General features: G+C 42.0%; 2 protein-coding genes across 3 annotated transcripts in view; one reads left to right on the forward strand and one right to left on the reverse strand.

Moving 5' to 3' along the window:
* On the reverse strand, window positions 1–12,233 carry tmem134 (transmembrane protein 134). Its single transcript, XM_079499713.1, has 8 exons — window positions 12,033–12,233; window positions 10,655–10,996; window positions 9,347–9,414; window positions 8,880–8,966; window positions 7,700–7,776; window positions 7,327–7,371; window positions 1,838–1,891; window positions 1–1,278 (listed from the first exon to the last, which is right to left on the reverse strand). Exons 2-8 carry the CDS (start codon window positions 10,928–10,930, stop codon window positions 1,196–1,198), a joined length of 690 nt encoding a protein of 229 aa, XP_079355839.1. The 5' UTR covers window positions 10,931–10,996; window positions 12,033–12,233; the 3' UTR covers window positions 1–1,195.
* The window catches only part of serping1 (serpin peptidase inhibitor, clade G (C1 inhibitor), member 1), a 24,182-nt gene continuing 13,158 nt past the window's right edge, over window positions 11,750–22,773 (forward strand). The window contains exons 1-7 of one of the 2 annotated variants that reach the window (XM_079499696.1): window positions 11,750–11,826; window positions 13,081–13,131; window positions 15,673–15,781; window positions 16,383–16,541; window positions 17,283–17,606; window positions 20,216–20,431; window positions 22,232–22,372. In XM_079499696.1, the coding sequence (XP_079355822.1) occupies window positions 13,081–13,131; window positions 15,673–15,781; window positions 16,383–16,541; window positions 17,283–17,606; window positions 20,216–20,431; window positions 22,232–22,372 (1,000 nt within the window). In that variant the 5' untranslated portion in view covers window positions 11,750–11,826. Of the gene's footprint in view, window positions 11,827–12,845; window positions 12,982–13,080; window positions 13,132–15,672; window positions 15,782–16,382; window positions 16,542–17,282; window positions 17,607–20,215; window positions 20,432–22,231; window positions 22,373–22,773 lie in introns of those variants that run through there. The other variant, XM_079499695.1, reaches the window with a different exon arrangement.

Below are 22,773 nucleotides of genomic sequence, written 5' to 3' on the forward strand. Positions count from 1 at the left end.
TCAAGTGTACAATACAAAATGTTTATTCCAATTTCACAGTCATTATTCACACATGTGACATAACAAACGCAGGCAGAGCGAGTCTCCATCTCTTCCACTCACAGACGCAGTGGGCATTCTAGTCAGGGAATATAAATACAATCTGGGAATACATTTCTTACCATGACGTTTCTTCACCAATGTGTTTGTAAAGGTGTCTACTAACATATCCCACATTGCTTTCTATTCAGCCACCCTAGGGGAATGTTTGACAGCTGCTGAAAGTTGGGGTACCATACAACCATTATAAGGCAACATTTTCTAAATTTAATTATTCTTTAAATGATACTGAATCGATTCCAAGCGTGCCCAAATGCGCTAACCTCATCACATTGTGATGACGGCTATGGCCGTTTTTATCCCAAGCTGTGTTTTTCGTGCGAAACTAATGCTTGGAATGGATTTAGAATCATGAAAACCCCCTAGTTTGACGTCAGCAGCTGTCAAAAATTCCCCTAGGGTGGCTGAATATAAACCAATGTGGGATATGTTAGTAGACAGTTACAAACACATTGGTGAAGAAACTTCTTGGTAAGAAATGTATTCCCAGATTTGACATTATTCTGACAATGTTCTCTGACCATTCGTAGTGGAAATGTCATCGAGGCACTGAGTGGTTGTGTTAGTAGTGGTCATTATAACGACGCCATACAAATCATAAAAAACATCAACAGGAGCGTATCTTTAAAACAAAAAAAATCATAGTTTTTACAAACGAGAATATTAACCCATTAAGACCTGAGACCAGATGCTACAAAATGTCTTCTAAATCACGACAGTTTTCTGGAAAATGTGTGTTTCTATATCAGTGGTTCTTAAACTATTTCATGTCAAGGACCCCCAATATGTTATTCCAGGGACCCTCCAGAAGCAAAGATTTGAGTTAAAACCTTTGCTGTGAAAGAATATATATATATACTCAAAGATTTGCACACGTTTTCACACATTTTCAAAAAGAAAGCAGATCTACACGCTTCTATATCTGCTATTTTGTGAAGAATATGCTATATTTCAACAGCTACAGTTTAAAAAATAATGGTTAAAGTGGTTAAAAAGCTACGGTGACAGAGATGCGTTCCAGGCCTTAATGAGTTTAAATTCATAACACTGCTACCGAAAGAAGAATTTCATATATAGTCAAACATGTAGCATAACATCATTTCTCAAAATAAGGCAAGTAGAAGAACCTGAATCCTCTTCTTCCACGGACAGCACAGGTGATATAGATCACATGGTACACTAGAGTGGGGATTGAAGCACAGGTGATATAGATCACATTGATTGAAGCACAGGTGATATAGATCACATTGATTGAAGCACAGGTGATATAGATCACATTGATTGAAGCACAGGTGATATAGATCACATTGAAGCAATAACAGTGTGAAAATGCTGAATATAGCCTACCCATTTAGACCTGAGGATGATTCTACAAATGTCTTCTATATCATGACAGTTTTTTTTTAAAAGAACATGTTTCTATGTCAGTGGTTCTCAGACAGTTTCATGTCAAGGACCCCATACATTTTATGTAATTGGCCGCCGACCCCCACCTGAAAATATGTTGTTCCAGGGACCTCCCCAGAAGCAAAGATTGGAGTTAAAAACGTTATAATATATATTTAAAGATTTGCACCACATATTTAGGATTAAAAACAAAATAGCTAAAGTATAACATGATGCTTAAAACACCAAAAGGGGTTCCCGCCCAGAATGGGTTAAATAAATAAAGCGGCCAAAGGTCAAGTTAAAAACATTTTGGTTGGAATTAAAAATTAAAAAATATATATATGTTTACCCCCAGGAATGAAGAGAAGAAATCCAGGAACAAAGAAAATGGCACTTGAAACACCTGCAAGAGACAATAGTGATTCAGTTTAAGTACACAAAGTATATAGCAGTGACCTTAAAGTTTCAAGCGTCCAGACGTCCACATTATGCGGTTATGTTAATTATGCATGTAGATCCACACGAGAGCGGCGGGGAGCGCTTCGGACACCCAGAGAAAGCTGCGTGTAGTGTAGGCTATATTATGCACGGCATGTAAAATGCATATTATGTGGCATTGTGGCATAATCATTCAGTAGAGGCTACTGGGCATAATCAACTATAGCTGATGTTTTTCCTTTCTTTTCATTACAATTTAAATGATTTTACATAGGCCCATATTCTCATAACTACCCTCTTCTGCCAGAAGTAGGCTACAAAGTAATGTATACATAAGCATGAGCTTCATAGTTTGCAGATCTTAAAGCTCACAACGAGGGGGCGGCATGATGCATTGTGAACTTACGAGTTTGACTTTGGAGATTGAATATAATGTAGATCATCCGTCTTTCCAGATTGGTAATCACCATAATTTATATCTGTTCCCCGAAAATAGCTCATCTACAAGCTCATGCACTGGCTGCAGATCGGCTATTTTCGGCTCTCATTAGCAGGCAACAGTGCAGCACTATTTCTCTCTCTGTTTCTGGCACGACAGCGCCCCTAACTGGTACTCATGAGTCACACATGAGTCACACACAAACATAGGTTAACACGAGTCACATAGGTGTCACACGGACCCGGACATTGCTGTTCCTTGGAGTGGTTGCACCACTCAAAAATAATTGCTGTGATACTGGACGTGGAAAGTCTGGTGACGTGAGGTTAGTTTGGAGGGGACGATTGTGTCACCGTTTCAGCAAATAGGCGGCATTCGCTGTACGACAAAGTCTCCAAAGTTTGCCACTCTGGGAGGTGGTTTCAAAAAGAGCCGGTTAAGTCCCCAAAAACGCCGTCTCTGTGTGGCAGAAAGGGCAGATTGGCTAAATACTTGCCCCGGGTAACGCAGAATACGTCCTCATGTGGACACCACCTTAGACTATACAATTGGTCACAGGTTTGGTTGTCAAGTAACCATTTGTTTTTAGGTTGAACTTAAGGAGCATTTAGTGATTTGGGTGATTTTGGAGGAAAAAAACGGTCCGCCCTAGCAACAAGATGTGCACATGCACGCACTACAGTGGGGATACACACAACAGGCCAACAGCACGCACACCAAGGCCCGCCCCGCTCAATCCTGATTGGATGAAGGCTTTCTCACCCACCACCAAAACTGAAACTAGGGTTTTTTGACCCCTGCGGTTCACTGGGGACAGGGAGGAACTCATTATATGGTCAGCACACTCTAGAGTAGGGAGGATTATCACAAATAAAGTTTAAAAAAAAAAGTGATATTTGAATTAAGTGAAATCACTGAATATACCTTTAAAGGATGGAAATGAAGTATACAACCTCTTATGGTCAAAGGTAGATCACTGTTTAATCATTCCAGATTAAACAGCCCTGAACTGAGAGGATGTTTTCACCGGAGGCGGTTTTCTGGCCCGGACAAACCGCCTAGTGGTTCTAGTTCATTCTAGTGGTTGCCCTAGTGCTGATGCCTCATTCCTTTCTATGATTTCCCTCAGGGGAGGCAGGCACAGACCATGGAGGGTCTTGTACATAACACCAGCCTGTTTAAAAACTTTAAAATTGGAAGGTGACTGGCAGAGAAGACAAAATATGATGGGTAACCGCCACAGAGTTATAAAGGATAGAGGGCGGATAGCCCCGCCCGCTGCTATTCATTTCAATGGAAGTTGCTCAGTGGCGTTTTGAAGCACCCGGAAGAACGCTCCACTTCCGCATTTTTCCAAAATGTGGTGCCCAAAATGCGGAAGTGCTCAATGTTAAACCACCAGCTGCACAGGGTTTCCTCGTGCTAAAATGCACGGGCCCACCTGCAGTGCCAGATCTGACCAGTAGGGCCGAGTGCTTCAACGCTGGCCAACCCTTCTGGGGGCTTGGTAAACCAACCAGAGCAATAATTTCAAACCTAAATCCAAGTTTACACCATTCAAAAGGAATGAATGGCTCACTTGTCACATACTGCCATCTGGTGGAGAGAGATGTTCATGTAGCCGTAAATAAGAAAACAGAATAAAGTCCACGCAGACTGTTAACACTCCCAACGCGGATCGCGTATCAATACGTTATCAATTAATCAAACGTCGGGTGCGGATCACGTATCAATACGTTTCAATCACTTTTTTATAGAATACTTTCATTCATCTTTTTACCCACCCGGACAATGAAGAACCATCGCCCTATCATTGCTGCTTACTCCCGCTCACGTGATCAGAAAAAAAAACAAAAAACAAAAACCCCCCTCCCCTCCTGAAAACAGGAGGGCTGGCCGCTTTACGTGTAGAAGCCAGTTGAACGCTGAACGGAACGCTGCCTATTGCCTAAACACATATGCACCAGATCGGCATTGCAATGCATAACATCTGCAACACACATGGACAGATGCATGTTTCCTTCTTCATACTGTAGCGACCAAACGATCCCCGAGCCTACAATACTACCACAGTATCGAGGGGCCGCCACGACAAGACAGTGTTCCGTTGGTGGATCACGTATCGCCATGCAGAGCCGTCATAATCGGAGATCGCTCAGACGTGTGATTGTAACGCTTTTTTATTCATTATAATTGTAGTGATAAGACCGCAATGAACGCGTCGGGGACGTAATCGACCCGGGTGTAATGTATAACGAACTTTTCCGCGACCTAAACCGTGGTGTTGTCATCTGTGGAAGTCATTTTTTCCTTCTCGTCGACATCACAGCCGGGTGACGCTTTTTCCCCCCTCCATCGCCCCCAAGCTGCATGCCCATAGCCTGGCTTGGCCAGCCTCATAGCGGGGATTCACTGAAGATTCTTCCCCGGAGGAAACATCAGTGAACCCTCGCTATGAGTCTGGCCGTGCCAGGCTAGCATGCCCAGGCATGTTCCCCTACACTAGCTTGAAAAACAAAATCAGCTGATGACAAGGCGTCTCACCGTTATACTATAGTTCTGAACCGAACGGTGGAATGGGACTTTTTATAGCCGTACGGATCAAGACTTTTGCTGCCCAATGTGCCCATGACCCCCCCCCCAATGTTACTGCGATCAAAACAATGAAAGCAGTGAGATAGATTAGGCGAGGCGGCAATCATCATCAAAAAGAAAGCATAGTTATGAAGGTTTATAGTCAGACATTGACAGGCAGATATAACAATAAACACAATAAATATGCTATACATCCTATACATCGAATGAAAGCCCTGAATGTGTACTTTTACGAGGAAAATAGTAAACATTGATCCCATGTACAGTTTGTCATAAATTGGATACTGGGTGGATGCACATTGCGCCCACCAGATATAACTGCAGAGAAGACATGGACCCGAACTCAATATTCACAAAATAAGGCCTATAGCGACATATAAATACTATATACCGTATGAAACAGAAGACTCTCTGCTTTCATAAGGAAAAAAATTGTACTGTAATAATAAAAAAATCACACCCCTGTGAAGTGAGCAGTGCAACTCTACTTCTCTACTTATTCACTACAGCTCGCTATATACGGACTGAGGCAGAAAGTCATGTAAACCTTTTATTTACAGTTTGGTCTGTAAACTTCTACTGTAATAATAAAAATCACACCCCTGTGAAGTGAGCGTTGCAACTGTTCTGTACTTATTCACTACAGCTCGCTATATACGGACTGAGACAGAAAGTCATGTAAACCTTTTATTTACAGTTTGGTCTGTAAACTTCTACTGTAATAATAAAAATCACACCCCTGTGAAGTGAGCGGTGCAACTGTTCTCTACAGTTGCACCGCGCAACTATAAAGAACAGTTGCACCGCTCACTTCACAGGGGTGTGATTTTTATTATTACAGTAGAAGTTTACAGACCAAACTGTAAATAAAAGGTTTACATGACTTTCTGTCTCAGTCCGTATATAGCGAGCTGTAGTGAATAAGTACAGAACAGTTGCAACGCTCACTTCACAGGGGTGTGATTTTTATTATTACAGTAGAAGTTTACAGACCAAACTGTAAATAAAAGGTTTACATGACTTTCTGCCTCAGTCCGTATATAGCGAGCTGTAGTGAATAAGTAGAGAAGTAGAGTTGCACTGCTCACTTCACAGGGGTGTGATTTTTTTATTATTACAGTACAATTTTTTTCCTTATGAAAGCAGAGAGTCTTCTGTTTCATACGGTATATAGTATTTATATGTCGCTATAGGCCTTATTTTGTGAATATTGAGGAGTTCACGTCCATGTCTTCTCTGAAGTTATCTGGTGGGCACAAGCTGCATTCAATAACCAATTACTGTCTAACTGTAGATGGGATCAATGTTTACTGTTTTCCTCGTAAAAGTACACATTCAGGGCTTTCATTCGGTGTATAGGATGTATAGGATATTTATTGGGTTCAATTTTATATCTGCCTGTCAATGTCTCTGACTTTAAACCATCCATAACTCTGCTCGCTGTTCAAGATAACCACTTCCAGGCAAATGCAGGTGTTGCAAAAAGGTCAATATCTCCAGAATGGAACATGGTAAAATCAAAATGTATTTTTTTAATTGAAGTGGACAAGTTCAGCTTTCTTTTGATGTAGGCGTGTGATTCTCGCTATAAGAGAACATTTTACTGTGGGCCCCCGAACAAGGCCTTTGTGCAATGTTAAATGGCAGCAACATCCAAATAGGCCTGTTGAGATCTTCCAGCAATCAAAGTGTTAAGAGGACACTGTTATTCCTTTGTTTTGCCCAATGGGTTCCAGGATTGACAATAACATGACAGAAGATGAAAGAAAGGCCCTCATGGATCTGGAACAAAACGATACCACGACAATGTGAATATAGTAGCCTACGTGAAATCAGTATGGACTTGGACATATTGATCATTAAATAAAAAGGTGTGTTCCTATGCTCAATATTATAATGTTCCATAACTGTCTTGGTTGATGGGGTTTGCCATGTGTAATTTCTCACTTTCACAATAAAGAAAAGAATAAATGCTTTTCTATATAAAGACAAGTTATATAGACAATTATAATTTAAAAACAATCTGTCAGAGGAGAAGCAAACCACGACTACTTAGGAGACCATTTTTAGGATTTGTGTACCATTTCTTCAATCTTCGGTATCTTAAAAATCTTTGGCTATGCTCAGTGTTCACGAGACGCTGGGGATTATAGGTACCAAATTGTATTCACCTGAGGAAGACCGCTCGCTGGTCGAAACATTGTAGTAGTTTGCACATTAAAGTTGTTTCAGAGCAGCAGCAGACTTATTCTATTATTTTATGTACATAGATAATTTGTCCTGCACAAGCGACATAGATACATGAATGAGCTGTGGCTCTAGTGCAATGGTTTAAACAAGTCCCCTCAATGTTTCTATCATCTTACCTGCTTCTGGGTTCAACTGGATGACGATACCTGCGAAAATAAGAGCTGTGGATGAAAGCAAACAGTGAGATGAGGAGATGAAAAGACAGCACAGTGTCACACTGATTATAAAGACTGAACTGGGACACAGTTCACTCTCTGTCGAAAGCATATCATAGCTGGCAATGCCAACAAATTGCAGTTTAATATTGCATGACACCTACATACAACAATACAACCATACAACATACAAACAGAACAAAAGCTCTTCCAAAGATAGCCGCTCCCACTGCACTGATTCAACCCCTAAAGTGCATATGGAAAAACATACCCATAGCGCAATAAAACCATGTTAATGAACAAAGTACAAACATGCGTATAGAACCAGACCTACCTAGTCCAGTGATAAGAAGAAGGAATGAAGCCAGGACCACTTTTCTGTTCTTCTTGACTAACGGGTGAGACGACCACCTGAACAATAGAACAAAACAAAAATAGTGAATGTATGTACAATATTGTTTGTAGCGGTCATTGCATGTAGGTTGCATTGCATGTCATGAACACGTTGACTGTGTTTCTGGGCATTCAACATTGGACCATATTGTATTAGATACAAATTAGAGGTTTGGCTTTTAAGCTTCATAAACAAGAATTAGCCCTTCGCTAAATCCCACCCCAAAAAGCGATTGTCCAATGCCAATCCACATAGTTTAGCAACTGTTGCTATGCAGGTCAAGCTTTCGCCACCTCATAGCTGTCAGTGTTATTTTCCATGGCTGTGTTGTTGAACACATACACGGCTTAACATCGAGAAAGTTACACGACTGACCCACCCAGGTGATGGCCATAATACAAATGACCGTAGTCTTACCGTGCAACATGGGTGGTCGCTAAAAGTTGATTTCTCCCTCTGTCATTCCCTCGTATTTCTAGTTTATTTGAATAGTGTCATGCAAATTTCTCCAGTGCACAGCGTACTGCAGGCCTGGTTGACTAGATTTAGAAGACATTTTGAAGGTTTTGCTACTGAAATGATCGATTATTTATTTTATATGGAGAAATCCCGTCATTTAACATGCATCTCAATTGGGGAGAAGGACAGCTTGCCCTGTCTCCTTGCTGCTAACGTGCCTATTGGGTCGGGGGAGGGACTTAGCGAAGGGCTAATAGAGCGTCGCAGTCCCGCCCCCTTTCATGACGACGCCAGGCCCAGGAAATGAATCCCAATGCATTTTTCCCATAGACATTTCAAAAAGTATTTATTTAAAGACCTTTTAAGCGTCGTACGAAGCCAACTCGAGTCGTGACAAATAATTACAAAGAAGAAAAACAACAAAAAAAGTGTTGTAACCTGCCGTTTTTTTTCTACTTTCTAATTCTTTGTTTGGCCCAAAACATTGTGTTTATTGTCATGATTTGTCACGACAAGAGTTGGCTTTGTCCGCGGCGTAAACGTCTTTAAATAAATACTTTCTGAAAGTCTATGAGGAAAATTAACGGGGATTTCTTTTCCCGGGTCTCTCGAGGGGGCGGGACTGCGACGCTCTATTGCGTGTGTGCACTCCTGAACTTACCCGCAGCAGTGGGCAGAGAGCTGGGTGACAGAACTCAGGGTGCTGAAGGACCACTGGGAGCTGCAGTATGACAGGGTGGCGGGGTCGCTGTGCAAAAAGAACAGGAAAAGATTATGTAGTCTTCTGTAAAATAATTATTATATAAAATCTCGCCACAAGCCATAAATGGTAAATGGTGCATTTATATAGCGCCTTTATCCAAGGCGCTTTACATAGATTGTGCATTACATTCACCCATTCATACACCGATGGCGGCGGAAACCATGGAAGGCACCAACCAGCACATCAGGAGCAATTAGGGGTTCAGTGTCTTGCTCAAGGACACTTCGACACTAACTCTGGGGGAGCCCGGGTTCGAACTGGCAACCTTGTGGTTACCATCCGGAAACTCTACCCCTGAGCCACCGCCGCCCATGTGCAAGCCATGTGCAGAATATCAATCATGAATCATCATCTCAATGACTCACCTGATTTTGAAGAAGTTATTGAAAGTGGAATTGACACTGCTGCCCAACACATCTTCATTTTCCAGATTCTACAGAAGTAAACAAAGAAGGCTGCAGCTGAGTTATGGATTCAAAAGCAGCACATTAATTACAAAAATAAACATGTATACAGTATACATATTTCTTTTATACTGTATACTATCCAGTATAAATATTTCAGTCAGATAACTCAGGAATAGATTGAACAAATATTCATTATAGAATGAGAATACAAGTGTGGATATATTTCATTTTGGGGGTTTGGCTCCGCTAAATTTTGTCTCCCTGCTCGGGACAATATTAGACAGCCATCATTAAACATTAAGAGCAGGGAGATCGATATACAACAACAACCATGGGGAACAGAACTAATAGCAGAGCCCACCTGTGTGGTGCTGGGGTGTCGGCGGGAGCAAACAGCACATAACAACAACCAGGAACGCATATGCAGAAGGAACACAGACTCAGGTGAGCTTAAATAGTAGCCTTGCCGAGCCATGAGGCCCATAGGGGCAGGAGCCTATCTCCTGTTTCTGTAGCGTGAGGCAGCTTGATGTACAAGTACACCCCCTGGACATGACGCTAGTATGTCACAGGGACTTACCCCCAATCCAACCCTTGATGCTGAGTGTCAAGCAGGGAGGCACTGGGTCCCATTTTTAGAGTCTTTGGTATGACCCGGCCGGGGAGCTTAAATAGCCCGCCCGATTGGTCAGCTGCTTGCCACACGTCAGCGTATGACATGTGGGTCTTGCATTACACTGAATACACCCACGTACAGACTGCCGTATACTGTAGCTGAGAGAGTTGCGCCATTGAGGGGGCAGAAAACTGAGCGCTCGAGCGCTGTTCATGCAGCATTGTTCATGCAGCGTGTCACTGGAGTGTGACCCGCTGGAGTTTGAAATACATTGTTTTCAACGAGGGCGGCGCAAATATGAGCAATTTTAGGTAAGTGTGCAACGTGACAACTGAAAGTCAACTTAAAAGTCTTGCACAGTGACAACTAAAGTCTCATTAAAGCTGGGCTGTTGCCCGAGTCCAGTGCATTCTGCCAACTTCCGGTCCAGGACTTTGTCACTGTTCGCTATGCTCTTCGCCAATAGAAGTCTATGTAGAAGAGCCGCCATTGGACTGGCCCCGTGAAGTTGCCGTAACTCCGTCGTATTTCAATGGCTCTGCCCACAATAGTAATGCAGCGTATTAACTCCTCGAGTATACCTGACTGAACTAGCTCTGCTAGCTGGTAGCCCTACACACATTTGAAATAAACAAAAGCTATACACACACCTGGTATTTCATATTGCTGTGGTCGGGAGAACCGGCCCCAGCAGCAGGGGACGGGAGGCTCTGGGGTTTAGTGAAAGACAGAGTGCCAAACGTCATCTCTCCTCCTCCTCCTGCTGCTGCGTCTTTATCCCTGCTGCCTCCTCCTCCTCCTCCTCCTCCTCCTCCTCCTCCGACACTCTTCCAGCCTTCCGGCTCTCCATCAGACACGCCACCGCCTTCCTCCTCCTCTCCCTCCAACACGAACGCATCGTCGATGCTGAACTGTGCTGCCATCATGCTGGCCCGACTCCTCCTCCCTCGCCCGTTATCGTCAGACCCTCTGGTCTGGTGGAGTGATGCACACTGTGGTGTGGGGTAGAGGGATGTCAAATGTCAATTCAACTCAATTCAATACAAAGCTTGTGCCGAGCTTTATAGGGGGTATATATGCGCGTGACGTCATCTTCATACCCGGAAGTTATGCGGGAACACCTACTAAGTGGCGAAGAAAAATACGTTCTGGCCCTTGACAGCCCATACATACATCCACACAGAAAAGTCCTATCTGATTGCATTAAACGACATTAAACTCACTTTGTCACTCACATTGCCACTCGATTTGCCATTCACTTTATGCACGTGCATGCCCTCTATTGGCATGAGAAAACATACGTTTACAATGCCAAAGCAAGTGTCAAAATATAAAGTAAGGCAAAGTTGGAGGGGGTACACTTGGTAAAGCATTGTGTAAACAGAGCTATGTCGCGTTGTTATTATACATGTTATATATAGGGTATGAAACAAATAGCACTAATCTTTTGCAGTTATTTTGGCACAAATAGCAGCCAAACTATTTAAATAGTAAAATAAATGAGTGTGTGTCTTTGATCCGTTTGATTATTATGGATTATGCATGCATTATTATTTTCGTTTCAAAATGCTTTAATGACATGCTAAAATGTGTTTAACAGTCATTACCACAAGCATAAATAAATGCTAGTAATATTATCACATGTCTGATGATCGGACTTGTAAATGGAAACCCCTCCCGTTTTCCCCCCCCACACTCATCTGAAAGCCAAAGGCGACCGTTAGCTCAGCAAATAACCTGAGAGACCCACCCAGAGTAATGGTGTTGTTCTTCTTGTGGTAAAAAACAAACATCAAACCGAACCAGCACTGTTGTTCTTGAGGTAAACAAACGACATTAAAGATTAACCATGTAAATTACTGTCGTTCTAAATAAATTAACTTCAGCTAACCAGTTACCAGTAGCTATATTCTCTCTGCCATTGTTGTTTGTTCTTTTTTACAGCTATGCTGCGATCAGATGATTAGATTCCAGGCGTAAAACCTTGCTCTCTCTTTGAAAAGATTTATTATAATATGTCAAACTTACTGCCTGTTCGCTCTGCCTCTCCGCGTTGATGTGTCCCGTGTTAAATAACTACATGATAGTATTGGAATTTTGGGGGGTTTTAAAAGTCCATCCAAGTACGAACGTCTGTTTTTCTGATGCGAGAAAACTTTTCCCAAACTTTGGAATCTCCTCTTTTCTTTTCTTTCACATCCGTCGCTCGATTACTTGCGACTGATTCCGCCCCGATGGATGGACTTTAACGGCCAGTCCATGTAATCGAACGCCGCGATGTCGATTTGGCATAGTGGCGACAATCAATCCGCTACAAATCGAAATCAAGCATTTTAATTTAAACAGAAATCACAAATCAATGATTAATTGTTGATTAACTCAAGATTGTTCCATATACTCATTGTGCATGCATTTATGATGAATTCCTGTTCTGTTCTTTCGGCTAGATTGAAGTGTATTTGTACGTCTCTAAATGTTTTGATGAATTGAACAAGGTGGATCCTCTTGTAAACAAGTGTAATGCTTCACTCACAGTTAACAGTCTTTGTATTGAGTTGTGCTTGAAATGTACTGTAATTCTGCAAACTGTTAATAAATATTTCAATTCATCCATCAATCAATCAATCAATCAATCAATCAAAGCATATTTATATCAAGCATATTTTTATTTATAGAAAGATTACACTTAAACACGTCAACTCAGAAATAGGCTAGAGATTAGAAAGGAGTTTCATTTTGAAGATATAAAATATCCAAGGCAGTGAATAGGCACTGGGAAAAAAAGAAAAAGTGAAACCATGTGATTTCCAGTAAGAAGTCACACATCCCATCCCCACACAGAGCAAACACACAGCTAGCTGCGAATAAACAATATTAGATTTAGAAGATTAGTCATTATGTCCTCGGTGGGTGGCACTGACTGACAGTAATACTGAAACAAGCCCAGAGTGAACTGTTGCTCATGGAAATTCTTGCAGTGAGTGTTTGTTTTTTATATTTGTTCATGTATTATAGGCTTAGAGATAGTCTGTCTGTTTTAACGAAATGGTGAAATGTATTTTATTTTTTCCTTCAGATGACACATTTAGGCGGCTTACCTTGGCTTTTGCTGCTGCTCTTCTTACAGGTAAATCCACATTTATTCTTAACCCATTTTGACCTGAGATCAGATTCTAAATATGTCTTCTACACCCTGACAGTTTTCTGTCAAAAAAAAAAAGCTATGTCGTTCTTCGATTTTTCAAAAATAGCAGACCTACAAGCTCATAGTGCGCCACTCGGTGGCGCGCTATGAGCTTGTAGATCTGCTATTTTTCAATAGCAGACCTACAAGCTCATAGTGCGCCACTCGGTGGCGCGCTATGAGCTTGTAGATCTGCTATTTTTCAATAGCTAAAGCATAACATAGGCTAATGCTAACACCAAAAATGGGTTTTTAACCTATTTGAAGAAAAAGTGAAAGTATAAAGCAGCACATTGGAAAGTTAGGTTTACAAACTATTAAGAATCTGTTAATGGATCCATTTCATCATACTTTTTCCAGCAAGACTCATTTTGTGTATTTTGCTGTAAATAAATAGACTATATCAACAATGTTTTTTTTTAAATTTAAATCTGTCTGTAAGTTTCATTGTAGGCCTATACTAACTACAGTTCATTATTAATGTATACATATCGCTTCATCTTTTTATTAGACTATAACTAGAGTTAGATTATTACTCCATTTATTATTAACTGTCTATACCACATTTTCATGCCAATTAAGGATACTAAAATGTGTATTTGGCCGCTGGGGCCCCCATAAGAGTAGATTTGTCAACATTTGTCATTTTCCAAAACATTACAAGCTCATATAATGTAGCAGCAAATTTTGAATAGCAGAAAAAATAAAATAGGTACTTTAAACAGTACTGTTTTAATTGGAATGTGACCTCTGGAACTTTCTGCATGGACCCCACAGTCCTCACTTGAGAACCAGTGCTAATATATAAGTTTATTTTCAGTTTCACTTTATTTGTATTTATAGTACAAAATCACCCCAAGAGGTCTCTGTGCACTTTACATTTTTTTTAACCTTTATTTAACCAGTAAAAAAACACATTACTGCGTCTCTTTTACAAGTGGGAACTGGCCAAGAGGCAGAAATACAATTACACTTCAATACCACATCGTCAATGTTACATTTTGGACCAGCAAATACAACATCCATAATACACCTCAAAGTACCTATGAATAAATACAACAAGTCAACAAAGTCCTATTTTTTTGTCGCAGGGCAAAGTACACAATATACACGATCTGAACCGACATAATAAATATAAAGGCGCATGAACATAGGCTAGTACATATCCAAACATGAGCAAGTGTTGGACTGTACATCTACAACAAGAATACATCAAGTCATATCAAAAACACAAACATCAAGCAATAAGAATATAACATATTAAAATGTTGCATTACCGGTAGCTATAAATCATCAGGAAGAAAGAGAAAAAGGCAAATTACAGCACAGTATTTTAAAATCACATGGTGAAAATAACAATGGTTTCAATCCCAGCAAGCCAAATGACGTCATGATGACGTTATGACGACGTCATCCAGTGATGTTCAGGACTATAGGCCAGATCACAGCCTATATGGGGATGATCTTTACGTCATTTACAAGACGTCTTCACCAGTTGAAATAATATAGCTTATTCTGGGCCAGATCTGACTATAGTTATGATAGGACTTAAGTTGATCTGGCCCCGATCGGACTCTCTCTTGCTGGGATAAGACTATAGGGGGTAATAATATATCCTACCTCTTATTCTGGTGGATAAAGTAGCCTACTCAAATGTTTTACTTGGGTAAAAGTATCAATACTGCAATGTATGAAATACAGACTTATGGCATGTCATGTAGACAGCACAATAATTGCATTGTATATAGTCATAGCACATCATAGTAGCCTACATATGTACAGCATAGTATAGTATATATGTATAGTTAATATGTATAGTGTCATTATATAGATATGTTCTAGTTACGTTCTTAGCTTACGCATGTTTCTTGATAAATGCATTTTATATATGTGATGTATTCCCATACTTTTGTTCCTGCCTAATGTAAGTCGCTCTGGATTAAGAGCGTCTGCTAAATGCCTAAATTGTAAATTGTAAATTGTACTCTGTTACAAGCAAAAGTGTAGGGCCTCACTCAGACCTTTACTGCATTGCTGTATGCTTGTTGGATGAATGTTGTGTAGTGTCATGGCCGCCCCAATGCATTTCCAATGGGAGTCACATGGTTTGACACAACATTTGTGTTGTATGAGGGGGAGGGGCGCAGTCGAAACACAGCCGAAAGCCAAACAACAGCTTGTAGTCCAAAATGTGGACTATACAAACCATGTGACTTCCATTGGAAATGCATTGGGGCGGCCATGACACTACACAACATTCATCCAACAAGCATACAGCAATGCAGTAAAGGTCTGAGTGAGGCCTAGGAGAGAAATTAAAACTTTACTTAGTTCTAAAGTACAAAAGTAAAAGTACACATTTTGCAGTATGTCCTATTTCACAACTTTTCAAATGTGTAAACAAATCCTCTGAAAATAGCACATCTGCAAGATCACAATGTGTAATTTAGTCACACTATACTCCAACCTTTTGCGGCCGGCCAGGTTTCCTCTGCCTTACATGTCTGGGTTGTGCATGGCTCCACGCTGATCCTCCCCTGTCTGCCGGTCCAGAGAGACTTCACCGGGGCTGTCGTCACATGGAAGTATAAAGGTCCAGTCAAACTCCTGCTATACCACGTACTGTACCACAGCATCCCACATGAGCAATAATAGGAGGCTATTAGACATCCGTCTAAAATCGGGCTATAACTGGTCAGGTTTAGGCAGCGGTGACCGAACGGTTTGCGGAGCGGTCTTGATACCGGAAGGTCGCCAGTTCGTATCCCCGGACTGGCACGTTAAAATTACCACCGCTGAAGTGCCCTTGAGCAAGGCATTGAACCACTACCATGAAATGTTCTATGAGCAGGGCCTGGCTGTAAACAAGTATCTGATGCTTAGTCCAGTTACCCTGGGTAAATATAGTAACTTTGCTTTGCTTTCTAAAAGTGAATGTTTTTTAGTGGTCTAAAGGCTTAGCTTAGACATTGATTACCTGTTTTTTAAACAAGTATATAGACTGAGTCTATATACGAGTATACTTCTATATACGAGTATATAGAGTCTATATACGAGTATATAGAGTCTATATACGAGTATATAGAGTCTATATACGAGTTAAACAGGTTTGAGATTTAATTGGAAAATAAATATGCTTGATGCTTTTAAGCTGTCGTAATAGGAAAGGACTTTTCTTCATAAACATATGGTAGGTGTCACAGTTCCTGCCGAGTCCTCTGGGTCTGTTACGATCAAGGATGACTTCTACCTGTCCATCTCACATGTCACCGCTGCCAATGAGGGAGAGTATGTCTGTACGCTGGAGGAAAACAACATGGAGTGGATGAAGACGTACACCGTCAAAGTTGACGGTGAGGAAATTGCAAAGCTCTATTTGCTCTGTATACTTAATCGTGATGTGGTGGAGTGTTTTTGATTTGGGCACATCGGCTAATGGAATGGGGTTTCGTGATATCCTGTTATAAATGCACCACCTCAATAAGGGCCTTTCTCTGCCCCACCTCTCTGCCATTGTTTATATTGTGTTTTAGGTTCCAAGATGGCCGCAGCACCAGGAGGGGGTGGCCTTACTGGGCTGCGTTCACACATTCAAGACACCTGTCTTGTGTCTGTGTTTAACGGCCGCTCCAATGCATTTCCAGTGGAAGCCCATATGGTTTGACCAAACATTTTGTTTGATGGGGGGGAAGGGGGGCATGCAGAACACATCCATCAAAGCTGTGTTCAGACACAAGTCAGGTGTCAGACACAAGGCAAGTTTAGGGGGGTGCATACTTAGTTTAGACTAGTCATTGGTTAGACATGGGTTAAGGTTAGGTTTAGGTGTGCTGCTCCGTGGGAGGTTAGGTTTAGGGTGAGGGTTTGAGATAGGTTGTAGTTGTAGGACTAATGACGCAAAAACGAGAACTGTCAATCACAACGACTACTGGCCATTCCAATCACAGCAGGGCTTTCCTAGAACGTCGGTGGGATACATAACGCCTCCTGGTGCTGCGGCCATCTTGGAAACTAAAACAATATAAACAATGTGAGAGGGGTGGGGCCGAGAAAGGCCCTTCTGACAGGACGTTTAATTTGTTCTCTCTCCCCAGTTTCCACCGGTTACACTCTTAAAGCATACGAGGGATCCACTATTGACCTGCCCTGCCATCGTCGCCCATCATCATCATCATCCTCCAACCAGACCGAGACCTATGCACGTTGGCTCAAAGGAAAACCCGGGGATGCCGAGCGGAGGCAGCTGGTTCCCGTAGAGCTTCCGACGCCCGGCGAGAGACTGTTATGGCTCTACGCGGACCCGCTGGACGACGATCAGACCGTCACCCTGAAGGAGCTGGTGGCGGAGGACGGCGGAGTGTACCACTGTGAATCTGCAGAGGGGGAGAACCTCAACACCATCCAGCTGATCGTGGCAGGTATATATGTGGATTTAGAGAAGTGTTTTTTTTTTTCAACCGGTGGTCCGGGGACCACTTGAGGAGGGGGTTCCAGGTGGTCCCCGTGCATGCAGCTAAATAAATGGAGAGTTGGTAACCAAATGGACCCTTATTACTATAGATCTTTAATTCTTGAGAGCGTAAAATGAAACCAAATGGACCCGTACGGGTCCATTTGGTTTCATGTTACGCTCTCAAGAGTTAAATTATTGTTAAGCATCTGCATTACTTACGTGTAATTTACAAGAAGTCTACACAATTAGAACAATGTAAAAACAATTGTTATTTTGATCAATGTTTCAACACAGCATGGAATTGTGGACAAATTAACGGAAAAAAAGGTCTAAAAAAGAATAAAATAATGGGCCTTGCCCATTATTAATTCAGCATTGGAGCCACGGACCCACCATCTGATGACATTTAGCCTCTCAGAACCAAGACGTTGAATATTTAGTTATATCATTCGATACGATTTTGTCCACAATTCCATGCTGTATTGATGTTGGTACCATTAGGAGAGATGCAGGCATACTTTGATCAAATTAAGTAACAATTCTTCTACATTCTCAATCTCTAATTATTGTGTAGACTTCTTGTAAATTAAGTAAAGGAGAGTTTTAACAATAATTTAACTCTTGAGAGCGTAACATTTGGAAATTGTGAAATGTGACATCCCGCACAATGCGTTACTTTGTGTGTACTTTCAGTACATTCTGAGGACAATACTTTTGTACTTTTAAAGACAATTTGAAATTATGGACTTTTACTTGTAACAGAGTATTTCTGCATTGCAGCATTGATACTTAACCCATTCTGGACGGGAACCCATTTTGGGGTTCTGTACACAGTATGTGTACAGTATTCAAAAATTACAAAAAGGTTGATGCTGCCATATAAATATTTTAAGTTTTTCAGAAAACTTAGGTCAGGATTTAGAAGGCGTTTTTAGTAAAGAATGTGAGTACCTTTTTACACTAGTGGTTCCCAAAGTGGGGTCCATCCAGGGGGTCCCCAGCTAAATGATAATTAGGAACCAAATGGACCCTTATGGGTCTGTAACTCAGAGAGTGTACAATACAAATGGAACCAAATGGACCCATTTGTACACTCTCAGAGTTAAATTAACATTGCTTTTACAATTATAATTTACAATTTACAATTTAGGCATTTAGCAGACGCTCTTAATCCAGAGCGACTTACAATAGGCAAGAACAAAAAGCATGGGAATACATCACATATGTAAAAAAAAATGCATTTATCGCGAAACATGCGTAAGCTAAGACCGTGACTAGAACATATCTATATAATGACACTATACATATAAACTATAACTAGAACATATCTATATAATGACACTATACATATAAACTACACATATATGCTATACTATGCTGTACATATATACTATGAAGTGCTATGACTACATACAATGCACTTATTGTGCTGTCTACATGACATGCTATAAGTCTGTTTCAAATGCTATATAAGTCTAAGAAGTGCTGTCTAAGGGGGTAGGGTAAGTGCTATGGGCCATGATGGAGTCTGAAAAGGTGGGTTTTCAGACTACGGCGGAAGATCGGGAGTGATGCTGCAGTTCTGATTGCAACGGGAAGTGCATTCCACAGTTTTGGGGCCAGAAGGGAGAAGAGTTTGGGACGTGTGGAGCGTTGTCCCGGCGTTTTTAGTGAGGGTACTTCCAGCTTCCCTGCGTTGGCTGATCTGAGTGCGCGGGAGGGTTTGTAGGGTTCAATCATGCTGGCAAGATATGGGGGAGCCATACCTTTGGTTGCTTTAAATGCCAACATCAGAGTTTTGTATTCTGTGCGGGCAGCGACCGGGAGCCAGTGCAGGGAGCGGAGCAGGGGGGAGACATGTGAGAATTTTGGCTGGTTGAAGACCAAGCGAGCTGCGGCATTTTGGATCAGTTGGAGAGGCTTCAGTGCACATGCCGGTAGGCCAGTAAGGAGAGAGTTACAATAGTCAAGTTTTGACAGGACTGTTGTCTGGATTAGGAGCTGGGATGATTCCTGGGTGAGGAACGGTCTAATTCGTCGTATGTTATAGAGTGTGAACCTACAGGATCGAGTGACAGCTGTGATGTGAGTTTTGAACGAGAGCTGACTGTCCAGGACAACACCAAGGTTCCTGGCTGTTGGGACAGACGTTACCAGGGCGTTGTCTACGGAAATAGTTAGCTCCCGCATCGGGCAGGACTTAGCTGGGAAGAAGAGAAGCTCAGTCTTGTCTGGGTTCAGCTTGAGGTGGTTGGAGGACATCCACTGTGAGATGTCAGCCAGGCAAGCAGTGATGCGCTCTTCCACCTGGGTGGCAGAGGGGGGGAAGGATAGAAACAGTTGTGTGTCATCGGCATAAATTGGGGTCCCAGGGATAGAAATGCCAATAAATGGGGCGCCGTAGCCTAGTCAAACCTGGGGGTCCTTGAAATTAAAATGGTTGAAAATCACTGATGGCATATATTTTCTAATGGGGGTCCGCAGGGCTAATTAGTGTCAATTTGGGGGTCCTTGACATGAAAAAGTTTGGGAACTATAGTGTTTTACACCAGTGCCTTTGAACGTTTCTTCTAGTTGCTCCTACCGTCCGTCCTCACTCCTGCAGCGGCTTCACCACAGCATGGGAGTCCTGCCAGGACGAGAGCAGCCGGTCCTGGGCACCCATGCTGGAGGAATCCATGGCCGACTTCTCACAGACGCTGTATTCCTACCTCCGCCAATCACAGCCCTCCAAGAACCTGCTGTATTCTCCAATCAGCATCAGCATGGTCCTCTCCCATCTGTTGCTGGGTAAGAACACGTCAGACGATTTATTTCTCACTAGTCTAGTCCATAGAGTATAAAGAAGGATAGAGACTGAACGGGCGCTATTCATGTCAGTGGAAGTTGCTCAGTGGCGTTTTGAAGCACCCGGAAGAACCGTCTACTTCCGCATGTTTTATGCGGAAGAGCAAACGCGCTCAACGTTAAAGCCCAGCTGCACGGGGTTTCCTCGTCATTCCACGGGTCCGCCTGCAGTCCCTCCTCTTACCACTAGGGCCGAGCGCCTCAACGTTGGAGAGCCTCACTGGGGCCTTGGTCTAGTCTAGACTCTAGACTGTCTGTCTATAGAGTCTAGTCTAGTCTAGACTCTAGAGCGTCGCAGTCCCGCCTCCTTTCATGACGACGCCAGGCCCAGGAAATAATTCCCAATGCATTCTTTCCCATAGACATTTCAAAAAGTATTTATTTAAAGACCTTTTAAGCGTCGTACAAAGGCAACTCGAGTTGTGACAAATCATGACAAAAAACACAATGTTTTGGACCAAACAAATAATTACAAAGAAGAAAAACAACAAAAAAAGTGTTCTTCTTCTTTCTAATTATTTGTTCGGCCCGAAAAATTGTGTTTGTCGTCATGATTTGTCACAACTCGAGTTGGCTTTGTACGAGGCTTAAAAGGTCTTTAAATAAATACTTTTTGGAATGTCTATGAGGAAAATGAACGGGGAATCATTTCCTGGGCCCTGGTAGGGGGCGGGACTGCAACGTTCTATAGAGTCAAGTCTAGACTCTAGAGTCTAGAATCGATTTGATGACACAGACAGACAGTCTAGAGTCTAGACTGTCTGTCTGTGTCATCAAATCGATTTCACAATGAGCCGGTGAATGAGATGGGTCGTCAGAGTACAGCAACTTGCAATGGGCCTGGTCTACAAGATTCGCTACACCACTAAGATACGCATGTTGTACTTCCTCACAACACCAGGGGGAGTTCAACAAACCAGTTAAACCTAGCCTCGGTCCCAGCCTTACTCATCTGCAGAGAAAAGCCTGGTCACAACCTAAGGCAGAGAGTGTATATTATTATTATTAACACAAATTATGGATTGCAGCTTTTAAAAAGTGTGGTTTTGCCAGTGGTCACTGGCTTGGACCATTGGGCAAGTATACATTCAAGAGACAATATGTAACCCTACTTTATTCTACTATATTACGCTTATAGTACATGATTTCAAATAAGTTACACATTTCATTTAACAGGGAAAATACAAAAAAAACAATGTATCAAGTTGTAAAAACATGAAACGTTGCATTGGGTTTGTAGCCACGGCTAATTTGCAACCCCAGTCCTCTATACCAGGGGTTCTCAACGTTTTTGGCCGGGGACCCCCGGAAATGCTTTGGCAATGTCTCGGGACCCCCGCCCCGCCCCGCCCCCTCCCGACCCCCAATATAAATTGACTGCTACAATAACCTTAACCCATTTTGGGCGGGAACCCCTTTTGGTGTTTTAAGCATTGTTATAATTTAGCTATTGAAAAATAGCAGATCTACAAGCTCATAGCGCGCCACCGAGTGGCGCGCTATGAGCTTGTAGGTCTGCTATTTTTGAAAAATTGTGAATTAAAAAAAAAAAAAAAAATCTTTTTTTTTTTTCTTTTTTGAGAATAATTTGGGGACCCCCTAAAATAATTTGGCGACCCACGGGTTGAGAACCCCTGCTATATACTCCGAAATGTCACAGTAACCCTCTTCCATGAATGTGCGTGTTCCACTCATTTCCGCGTCATTCCCCCCCATTTCTGTTCCATCCTCTGTCTTCACTAGGTGCGAGGGGAGATACTCGCAGAGACATGGAAGCAGCCCTCAGAGTGGGTCACGACAGCTGTATTCACCTCCAGATGAAAAGGCTGAGAGAGAGACTTCTTGACTCTTTGCAGATTGCATCTCAGATCTACTATAATCCACGTACGGTACTATGCCTGCACAGTGGTGCCCAAACCTCATTTGGGCGTGTCCCCAGACGATTAGCTTCATGTGCAACGTCGTTTTCTCACTCAACAGCATATACAACATACTTATTAGTGTACACTAGGGTATCTTATTAGTGTACACTAGGGTATCTTATTAGTGTACACTAGGGTATCTTATTAGTGTACACTAGGGTATCTTATTAGTGTACACTAGGGTAACTTATTAGTGTACACTAGGGTATCTTATTAGTGTACACTAGGGTATCTTATTAGTGTACACTAGGGTATCTGCGCATTCCTAAAGAGACAATTTAAAGACCCTTAAGACCTTTTCATTATACCAAATTATACGAAAGAAAGAGGCAAACATTGTGAAAATAGCCGATCTACAAGCTG

The sequence above is a fragment of the Electrona antarctica genome, assembly GCF_951216825.1.
Source record: "Electrona antarctica genome assembly, chromosome: 4".
NCBI lineage: Eukaryota > Metazoa > Chordata > Actinopteri > Myctophiformes > Myctophidae > Electrona > Electrona antarctica.